Source organism: Bidens hawaiensis, unplaced genomic scaffold (assembly GCF_021521415.1).
Source record: "Bidens hawaiensis isolate Kalapana, Puna unplaced genomic scaffold, B.hawaiensis_p1.1 tig00015256_1, whole genome shotgun sequence".
Lineage (NCBI taxonomy): Eukaryota > Viridiplantae > Streptophyta > Magnoliopsida > Asterales > Asteraceae > Bidens > Bidens hawaiensis.
In genome coordinates, this window is record NW_027492361.1 from 532,752 (window position 1) to 544,456 (window position 11,705).

General features: G+C 36.6%; 1 protein-coding gene across 1 annotated transcript; it reads right to left on the reverse strand.

The window, feature by feature from the left end:
* Positions 1-8,386: 8,386 nt before the first annotated feature.
* On the reverse strand, positions 8,387-9,940 carry LOC143548851 (putative LRR receptor-like serine/threonine-protein kinase At1g56140). Its single transcript, XM_077039915.1, has 4 exons — positions 9,833-9,940; positions 9,542-9,752; positions 8,884-9,041; positions 8,387-8,782 (listed from the first exon to the last, which is right to left on the reverse strand). The coding sequence occupies exons 1-4, from the start codon at positions 9,938-9,940 to the stop codon at positions 8,387-8,389; spliced, it is 873 nt and encodes a 290-aa protein (XP_076896030.1).
* Between the last annotated feature and the right edge of the window lie 1,765 nt (positions 9,941-11,705).

Genomic DNA, 11,705 nt, shown 5'->3' on the forward strand with positions numbered 1-11,705 from the left:
GAGCCACCAAAGTCGCCGGCTCTACAAACATTTGAGTGAACAAAGCTTCATTAATAACTCTATCGGAATCACGCTCATAAAACCACAAAATATAAACAAAGTATACCTGTTGGAGAAGATGAAACAGCAGGCGCAGCGCCGCTTCCCTTGTCCGCCGCGCGAAGAGATGAGGTGGCAGCACCATACCTCGTGTGGACGGGAGGATTGCCCACACCTCGAGGCAAAGAGGACGAGGAAAACTTGGAGGTAAATCCCTTGGTTTTCTCAAGTCCCTTCGCTTGGGTAGGAGGATCCTGGGCAACAGGGGCATCATTTTTCTTCTGTTTTTTACTGGCCCCTGCGCCAGGTTTGCCTTTAGCTTTGCGCTTGAGTTGTGGCGCCTCAGCTTCTTCCTCCACCTCCTTTTCCGCAAGCTCCAACTCATAATTCTCGAGCGCATCTACAATACGTGCAACAGAAATGTTAACCAAATTTGGTATTCTAAAGGCCTAAGCATAAGTACAAAGGCTTACCAGGCGCATCGCTGTCAAAGCAAAATTCTAAATCGACAGGGATGAACATATCATCGAAGCGATCGGGGAAAGCAACTTCCCCAGCGCTCAGCGCGACAGAGCCACCCTCCATATGCTCGTCATAGGCGGCGTGGACGTATTCCTTGCTTACTGCATAATACAAGACAAATGATATCAGCAAAACGAATTATATTCGCGCAGATATAATGCAATGAGCAAATAACTCACCCAAGCCATCAACATGGATGACGGGCTCAGTCGCGCTGTTGGTCCACCTCTTGCTCATACCAACCCCCACCAGCGCCTCCTCGCAAATATTCTTGGCGGGGGAGGGTTCAGCAGTTAACTTGTTAACCCATGTGCCCGTTGGGTTCTTAAGAACATTCTCATCCGCGGGCGCAGAAGTGATCGCGCGCATGGTCATGCGGATGGGAATCACACCAGCCTTAATATAAAAAAAAATTTCAGACCAGTCATGAAGGCTTTTGAAGGAAACAGTGCAGCACTTAACCTTCTGATTGCGCGGTGTGAATGAGAACCAAGAATCTTGGATTTTTGGTTTGTAAAAATATTGAAAGCGCCAAGGGGTGGGCTCCTCGCGCTGAGCTTTGCACATGAACTCAAAATGAGTCATGCGCACTAGTCCACAAGGATGGACTTGGGATATGTGAATCCCATAAAACTGAAGGAGCGCACCTATAAACCTTGTCATCGGAAGACGAAGGTTACAGTGAGTGAAAAAGTGAGAGTATAAAGAGATATAGCCGGTGGGCGGATCTGCCGCCGTTTGCCCGGTCGCCGGGAGCAGACAGCTGTACTCAGGGAGGTAACCCTGAGAGGCGACGAGATTATCGAAATCAGACTGTTTCAATTTGCAGGGAATCTCATCACATCTCTTCACCGTTTTGTTCTTCCCCACCTCCTCCGACGAGGCCTCGGCAGCCCGTTTACCCTTGTCGGTCTTCTTCAAAGTGGACATAACTAACGATTTTACACGGCGTTTGCTGGGGGAAATTGTGGGTCTGGGTTATCAGACATACAATTGGGAATCAAACAGCGGTTACTTTAAGCACGGAAATCTGGAAGCAAAAGATAAAGGCTCTTAATCGGAATGAAAATTGAAGGAGAAAGAGCTCTGAAAATAACAATGAAGATGAAGAAAAAACCACTCAAAAGGCTTGCTTTTATAGGCCCAGGAGAGAGAAAGAAACAGGTACTGATCAGAGTTACGCTCACGCGCCCCCACTCGCAGGTGCAGGCCAACATGAGCGCGACACGTGTTCCTGACACTGTATGAGGAGACATGAAAGGCCACTGTAGCACCTCGAGCACACGAAAAGTCTGACACGTAACGTCTCCATCTCTGACGCATGTCAGCACCAACCAACCACGTACATGGACGATTCATTTCAACCAAAAGGATAGAATTTCGCGCAACACACATATGAGAAATAAAAAAGAAAAGACAAACCCTATTAAAAGAGCAAACTATTAAGTCTAATATCTATCTTACCTCGCTCGCGCGAGACAAGACACACATTAGACTGGGGGGGTTTGAAGAGGTATGCACCCGCTTTAACATCGAGCGGGGCGGGTCAACCCACAAGATATAGACAAGAGGCTTGAAATCAGGATGTCATGAAGACACAAAGCCAAAACCTATGCGCGTGGCGCATATCACATATGCTCACGCGCATCACATATGCTCACGCGCATCACATATGCTCACGATTATCACATATGCTCACGCATCATATATGCTCACGCATATCACATCTGCGCGTGGCGCATCTGCGCGTGGCGCATATCACATATGCTCACGCATCATATATGCTCACGCATATCACATCTGCACGTGGCGCATCGGCGCGTGGCGCATATCACATATGCTCACGCATATTACATATGCTTGCGCATGAAACATCTGCGCGTGAGAATAAAGAGAAGACTTCGCGCATCCCCAGGATAGGCGCATATCACACATGCACATAATCAACCACGTCCTTATCCAAATCAGGATAAGGACAACCATGATTGTGCTCATCAGACAACCTTCCAGAAGGTATCCTTTAAGGAATAAAGAATATGCTGATGTTGACAGCTGCCAATGAAGGGTGGACAACTCAGCAAAACCCATGTGCTACCACGTGATTGCACATGGGTCAGGTGAAATACCTTGGTCAGAGAATAATCAATGAAGAAGCACCAGGTGTCCTAAGGACACGTGGCGCGAAGCAATAGGAGGAGGCCAAAAAGGCCCTAATTGGGTCTGAGCCCAATCATTGGAAACCCTAACACTATAAATACCACACCACCTCCACAAGGGGAGGTAAGCAAGAAAATACATTCTAAGTCCTTACTCACTTTCAGATTATTATTATCTTCCCCTACAATATCTTATTCTCACACCGGAGGGTTACCCCAAAGAGGACCCCTCTGTCCCTTTCTGAGGGGTAAGTTCACGGTGCTGCTCGTTTTGTAGGTGGAAGAATTCATACTCCGGAAAACCATCGGTGATATAGCACACTCATACCCGAGGAAAGTTGATCGTCTACTAGTAAGTCGATCCACGTTTCTTCATTATTATTGTGTCAAGTGCTATGGTTGGGACCAGTATAATCTTCTCATGCGACTTTGTGTTTTAATGATTCATTCCATTGACTTACCAGGTCAGTCTTCCATTTTACCTATTCCCTCTTTCTTCGTGGGAACTGGTCTCGTAAGGCCGTAAGGGAGGTGGGCACCCTTTGGTATAATAAGCTAAAGATAAAAGATTATAACAAACATTTAAAAAGATAACCTCATCCATATTATTATATTTATATAATGCAATTAATAAGCTTGGTGACACGTTTAAATTGGGACACTTTGCGGCACCTTATTGGTCCTTTTTGGTTTGTTTTCGTTCTGGACCGTAACAAGCGTAACGAGAATTGACCGAACGTCAATTTTATTTTGTTTTAGTATTGGTATTGTAATGAATGTGACGAACCCGACCGAATTCGAGTAGACTCAACGCGTTTTGTTTTGGTTCCAGCACTGTAATAAATTTAACGAAAACCAACTGAATGCCAATTTTGTCTTTGTTTTTGTTTTTTTTTTTTAGTTCCGGTACCGTAACGAACATGATAGAAACCAACCAACTTTGCGTAGACTCGTCGCCTCAACGCCCGGAATCGACAACGATCGGGTTTTACCAACACCCGATAATTTTAACTATCGACACCACCTCATTAGCCAACCTCAAATTTTATTAATTTTTTTATTTTGGTTTTAGTTACAGTACAATAACACACGCAACCGAAACCAACTGAATTTACGTCGACTGACCACGTCAACGCTAGCGACAACGCTTGTGTTATACCATTGCACCGGTTTTACCGACATGCCCGGCCCGGCGCAACGCGCCGGGTAAATCACTAGTTGATAAAACAAAAACTATTAACATCAATAAAATAACTATCCAAGATGACAAAACATAAATGATTCAACTAAAAAGTAATAGAACATCATGTAAGAAATGTTCATATTCATTTAGTGAGACGTTGCACGTCCATAGTTGGTCTCAATCCTCGTTGAAAGAATCGTTGTATGTAAAAAAGATTATTTGCATTAGGTAGTGTTTAGTATAAAGGAATGGACGTTTGAATGAAATGAATTAGTTTAAAGGAATGGAATTAAACATGTTTGGTTGTCATGTATCAATAAAATAGATTATTCCAAAGAAATGTAATTCTTTTTATTTATAGTTTTCTTCATTTCTTGAGAGAAGGTGTTATTTTTTCATTCCTTTAAAGAATAGAATGAAAAAAAGTTATCAACAATAATAATAATAATAATAATAATAACAACTAATAATACTAAAATTATAATTATGATGTTATTATCGATATTATTTTTTCTATTACAATAAAACTATTATCATTATTATAATTATTATATTATTGTGTTATCGATGTTTATTTCTATTATAATATAAGTATATAACTATTATAATTATTATAATTATAATTTTATTTGTATTATTATATCATTGTTATGTTATTTCTCCTCTATTAATTGATGAAAAATATTATGCGTGTATAGTTCACTATTTAAACAAAATAATATAAAGTGATAATTAATTTCATTCCTATATGATAATCAAACAAGACAATAGAATGGTAATGATCCATTTCATTCATTTGTCTATTCCATTATCTCATTCATCTCATTCTATTATTCATTTCATTACCTCATACCAAACAGACAATGTTATGAATTAGAATAAAAAATCATATGATACATAAATGAAAGCATTATTACTATCTCCAATTTCTTCAAATTATCAATAAAGTCTTCTAGTAATATTAATTACTAACAATATGCATAAACCAAACATACAGTCATGGGTTGATTTGGTTTTAAAGGTTACGATTTGGTTTGGGTATTATAGTTTTTGCGATTCTTCACAAAACACAAAACTAAACCAAAATTAATACTTCAGTTCTTAGAAAAATCAAAACCAAATCATTAGTTTTTAATTCGATTCAGTTTATCGATATCATGTCGGGTTTTCGATTTCGTGCTTCCCTAGAATCAAATCTTATGGATGGAAAGGGAGGTGGCCATTCAAGAGGTTAAAGAGGCCGTCGGTTTTTGTTTTGGCTTTTTAACGATGTGAACACAAAATCAAATAAGGGCAACTACGTAAAATAAAAAAACTATAAACAATTGTTTGAAATAATGAAAGTAGGTAGGAAAAATAGTTATTTAATGCTTTCCCTTTCTAAATCTTCCGGTCAATACCCGCTAAAGATAAAGTCGCCGCCAAGGTTGACCACTTATTCTAATTGCCTTCAGACTATCAATCAAACTATATTGACATTTTAACTATCGTTTTCACACTTTTCTGAACTTTAACGACTCCTTAAGTCGGCAAATTGGAAGCAGGTTGGTAAGCTTCATCTTCATGAATGATCAATTAGGATAGTTGTAATTGGTGGTGATTATGAAATATTATTATCAATTTATGAACAATAAGTTCGATTCATGCAAATAACATGACCTAATTATGTGCATATGATATTCTGACAGTTGAATTAATCGAATTAAGCTAGTAACGATAAAGGAGTAGAAGAGTACCTTCGGCAGGATCGGTAGTTTGTCCGTTTGATTGGTGAAGCATGATGCTGATGATGCAGATAACGGAGAAGATGAAATTCGAATGCGAAATTGACGACAGCGGTGCCGGAAACTTGAAGCGGAAAGCCATCGCATCCGATAACTGAGAGGAAAACAGGAAGCTTTTTATTCAAGTGGTTGAGGGTGCGGGCGTTGGTCCCACGCGCGGTGAATGTGTACACGTGATGGTGCCTGTAGACCACAGCAAACGTAATGGTTTATTTATTGTATGAAAGTTAATAATTAATAAGCTTTTTATTTACTTGTAAGAAAGTTAATAATTAATATATTTGAGGTTTGATAATAAAATTGTTTCACAAATAAATGATATGTTATAATCTGGTTTAAAAACTATCTGGGTTTGGTGATACCTATTACCCGTTTATTTTCTTTATTATAAAATTGTTTCTTAATTATAAATAATATCTTTTTTTAAATAAAATGAGATATTAATTTTTAGTATATCCCTATTTTATAGGATTTTCATATCAAATAATTGGTAAGATTAATTTTTAATTTAATGAAATGTTATAACCCGTTTAAGAGCTATCTGGTTTTGGTAAGACTCATATCCATGAATTTGGGTTAAATCAATGAGAGGTATCCATTTAAAAATCAAAAAATCTGGTGGCTTCCATAAAAATGGGGAACGACCACATCACGACACATAGGATTTTAGGGTTTTCTTTTATATATATTATAGATTGTATTTTAACTATTTTCTTTTGAACAACAAAACAAACATATTGTTTTCGCCTTCTTTGTTTCCGTATAGAGGAGTAAATGATTGCATTCAAGATTCTCGAAATGAAGCAGTTTATTTTAGTTGGAATTCAACCCTCCTGATTACAAAGAGGAACTAAACCATCCCCGTATAATTTAGCAGCTAAGACTCATCTTAACCTTTACATTGAGAATTTGCCTGACTGATGCGTCCATGGTTCATCTCCAACTATAAAACCTTACCGGCGTGAAACGAGTACAACATGACCATCTCTTTCACGTCCTCAACATCAACAAGAAAGTTAACCAAAAGATTAGTAATAGATCAGCCCTAACCGTTTTAAACAACTCGTTCTCATTTGAAATCGCTCTTTCTTCATCTCTAACTTGTATAAATCAGGGAATACATCTTTCAGAGTGAGTGAACCTGCCTAGCCGAATATCTAACTTGAATTTGGTACAATTTCCTGCCTCAACTTCCCTAACAAGCATACACCTTAAATCAAAACCCATCAAAGAGAAACATGTACCAATCTTTGATTTTTTGCTACGGGCCACAAATAGACAATCTCGCTGCCATCTTCATGAAGATGAGTAAAGTGAATTGCATTAATACAACTCATCCATAGAGTGTCCTTCTTGGTGCACCATCTCCACCATCATCTGGCGAGTAAAGCCAAATTCATCAAGTTGAGACACCCCACACCTAGACGTCCATATCTTTTTGGCTTAACCATCGTGTTCCAAGCCACAGAATTGATTTCTCTTATTGCCACCCGAACCACCCCACAAAATAGTTCCTTGACTTTTCCAAATTTGCAACCATCTTCAAAGGAGCACCAAAAATCGATAGAAAATAAAAAGAGACAAACTCCCTAGAACCGCCTTGACTAAGGTGAGTCTACCCCCAAAGGATAAAGAGCTAGCCTTCCATCCGTTGAGCCTTTTTTTTTTACTGATCGATGATAGGTGGCCAATGTTTATAAAGACCCAAGCTAACCCTGAGGGGCAAACTGATAAAAGAGACCGATAAATTAGCGGTTTCACAATGAATAATAAAAGCCAAAGAAGAGACTTCTAAATCTGTTACCGCAATGCCAAAGACTTTAGTTTAACCTAACGAAATTTTAGGTTAACTGGTTTGATAACTTAAAATGATTTTCTTAAACCATAGCAGCACAACAGACTTTTCAGAGGCTCGTAACTTTTGAATTTATTTTTTACATATTATAAAAATAAAAAATAAACTTAGATCAACAACTTTAGGAAAAAAAAAGCAAATGAGTTAGTTACTTTCCTAACAAAAAATGCTTTAGAACCAATTAGTTAGATCAACGACTGTCAGTCTGTCAAATGGCAGCTGGCAGTATGGTTTCCCACATGACGCCCACACCAAACTTTGAGCCAGCGTGGGACCAGCTCATACAATATAGTCTAGCCAGAGTGGTACAACAGGACTTTCCAATTTAAGGAGTTCGGTGGCCTAAACACAAAAAAGTCGTCGTTCTAAAGAGAAAGGTTACACAATGTCAAATGGTGTCATCGAGGAGCTTGAAGAGGAATGGTGCCATTGGATCATTGCATAGGTGGGTGTTGAGGGAGAAGTTTTCACAAGACGGATTTGGTGCAAACTTTGTCTACAACGGATTTCAAAAATGACGTGTTTGGTTCAAAAGTTGTTTGAGCTGACATGTTTGGTTCAAAAGTTGTGTGAACCGGCGAATTTGAAAATGGGCTTTGGGTCTATCATTGTGCCGGAACAAAAATAAAGAAAGGCCGTTAAACCATTACAGAAATTTTAGTAACATTTGTTACTTCCTTTTTACGAGACAAAAATGTAACCATTGGTCCATTATGAACAAGTGATGTGTTAATACAAAAATATAATAAAGCTTTAAATGTCACCTTAATTATGAACAAAAACGATGTGGTAAACAAACAAAATTTAAGAAATGCAACCATATGAACAATAATAATCAACAATGGTGTCACCTTCCTTCTCTAAAACTCCCCTTGCGTATAACCTCCGACAACATTATGGGTAATGACATGAAATCCACACCAGTTGTGGTGGTGTTTGTAGTTGTAGATGTAGTCATCATAGTTGTATTTTCAGAAGGCATAGATTCTTCATCATCGAAATCGTTGGTAATATCATCAAAATCCAAGTCTGTCAAATAACTAGGTTTTGTTTTGACCACGGGTATTTCTATGTCACCTGAGAGCATTGTAATTACACGCGACATTGTAGGTCTTAATGCGGGTGATGTTTGAACGCATAAAATTGCTACCCCTATCATACGAGTAGCTTCTTGTTCGTTAAAAGATGACAAAGACGGATCTATGAGCTCCAGGTGTCGGTTTCTTTCGTATAGAGTCCATGCCTGAAAAGTACCATAAATTCTTTTGGTTGTTATATATGAAATGAAATTATGAACAGAGACCTTTTGAGGCTAAATGCATCCCCAAGGCGCAATCAACTTACCCATGGTAAGAGATACTTCTGTTTCGGGTCCAGTTTGTCATCATAGTTGGGCCTCCCACTAACAATCTCCAAACAAACAACTCCAAATCCATAAACATCAGCCTTTGATGTTAAATGTCCATGCATTGCATACTCCGGTGCAAGATAGCCACTAAATACTTAGCTAGTTAGTAAATAAATAAATGAAAATAGCATATTTCTTTAGTAATTAAGAACAGAAGAACTCACATGGTTCCTGCAACCCGCGTGCTCATGTGGGTTCTCTTATCATCATACAATTTTGCTAATCCAAAATCTGATATTTTGGGGCATAATTCACCATCAAGCAATATATTACTTGCTTTAACGTCCCGATGCACAATTCTAGGCCTTGATTCCTCATGAAGATAAGCAAGTCCTTTTGTGGTACCCATGCATATATTGAAGCGTGTTGACCAGTCAAGGTGCGCATTCGTTTTCCTTAAAAGAAATCAAGATATTAAGATTTTGATAATATGACTAAAGATCACGAGAACGGTTGGATTTCCCTTTTCATAATTATTTGTAGAACTATTTTTAAAAGGAATCAATTTGCTGTGTCCTTTTGTTCTAAATTAACATGTGAAATATAATAATATATAACTGCAATATGATCAAGGTGTATAAAGATCTGACATACCAAAGAGTGCTTGATCAAGACTTTTATTTTCAAGATACTCGTAAACCAAAAGTCTTCTAGAGCCTTCAAGGCAAGAACCATGCAACTTCACAAGGTTCCAGTGTTGGACAGCTGAAATGGTTGAAATTTCAGTTAAAAACTGACTCCTACCATTGTGTGATTCTACAGACAGCTGCTTAACTGCTACTACACTTCCATCATTCAGTATACCCTGTGACAGTGTGACATACTATAACTCAGTATAACTAATTATAAAATTATTATACAACCAAATATCAGTTAATATCAAACCTTGTAAACAGGTCCAAAACCACCCTCTCCTAGCAAATTTGCACTACTGAAATCTGCAGTTGCGGTTTTCAGTTCCGAATAGGTATAAGTTTTTACTTTAGGCCCCATCCCAAGAATTTCTGCTAAAAATAATTAAAGGTAAGGACTCTCTATCATAAACATAAACAATATATATATATATATAGGATCATGATCATGTGAGAACTTTTTGGGAATTGAGAACTGTGAGAACCATTTTGGACCACAAAAAAACCCAAAAATAAAAAAAAATCATAAAACAAAAAAAAACACAAAAATAAAAAAACTAAAAAAACCAAAGTTCTTATTTATCATCCCGGTTTCTAAAAAAAATTCTCGGTTTAGCTAAATTATACATATATGTATAATATGTACATATATGTACACACACGTTTTTTTCCTATAACATATGTATAATTTAAGGTAAATGATAATATACATATATGTACATTACGTAACTATAGATTAAATGAAAGTATACATATATATATATAGGTATAATACGAATTAAAAAGAAAAAAAATCGTTTTTTTTATTATACATATATGTATAATATAATATGTATACACATTTTTTTTCCTATACACATATGTATAATTTAAGGTAAATGATAATGTACATATGTGTACATTACGTAACTAGAGATTAAATGAAAGTATATATAGTGTATAGGTATAATACGAATTAAAAAGAAAAAAAATTCGGCTTTTTTTTAATGAAACCGGAATGAAATATAAGAATTTTGGGGTTTTTAATTTTTTAAAATTTTCGTTTTTTTTTTGTTGTATAATTTTTTAAATATTTTTTTAGAGGTTTTTTTAGTGGTCCAAAATGGTTCTCAAAGTTCTCAATTTGTCAATGGTTCTCTTAGGATCCTTACCCTATATATATATATATATATATATATATATATAGGGGAGGGTTAAGATACAAATGAAATTAACGTGCTAAACATGAGAATCAAGTAGAGTAATTATATATATAAGTAGAGTAATTATGTAATTACATAATTACACCATAGAGTAATTACGTAATTACTCTATGATGTAATTACATAATTACTCTACTTGATTCTCACGTTTATCACGTTAATTTCATTTGTATTTGATCCAAACCCTATATATATATATATATATATATATATATATATATATATATATATATATTATGAAATTAAAACCATTACCATCTTCTTCCCCGTGTTTCGACCTTTTCCTTTTCATGTAGAAACCGAAAACTAACAGCAGAACGCTGACAGACGTTACGGAAGCTACAATACCAATGATCATTCCGGTTTTGTTTGAATTATTGGACTTAACTTTAAAACCTGTAGATAAAGTAGGTTTCAATCACAAGAGTTGTTAGCACAAACAAAAATAATGTATGTTTGGTACCAGGAGAAACTCGTATGGCAGAAATTAAAGGTCCATAATCTCCCTGTTCAGGTATGCAGCAGGTCCCTTTTCCAGCCCAAAACAAATGAATTTCAAGATAATTTTGTGTGACAAAAATATCAAATTCTTTTTCAAGAGCTCTTCCAATGCCGCCTGCCTCCTTCGATATATCAAAATCCTTCTGTATGCGGTTTCCCTAGAGAAATTGACAACTCGTCATTCACAAAAATAAAACATTATTTTACTTAGAATTTAGAACATATGTAGGCAGACTTCTTTTACTTCTAGACCGTTTTGTTTCATAATGTCTCCAAGATTTTAAAACAGATTTGAATTCTCTCTCTCTCTCTCTCCATATATAGATAGATATATATATACCAAATAAAAACCACTAAGATATTTGAAAACTTCGCGAAAACCACTTTGAAACAAGATTTTTTTTCTCATTCTTATTGTATGTT

Coding starts and splice junctions, on each gene's coding strand:
- LOC143548851 (XM_077039915.1), bottom strand. CDS start 9,940: ATGGGGCCTAAAGTAAAAACTTATACCTATTCGGAACTGAAAACCGCA. Junction 9,753..9,832: donor GTTTTGGACCTGTTTACAAG/GTTTGATATTAA, acceptor ACACTGTCACAG/GGTATACTGAATGATGGAAG. Junction 8,783..8,883: donor AGAAGTATCTCTTACCATGG/GTAAGTTGATTG, acceptor GGTACTTTTCAG/GCATGGACTCTATACGAAAG.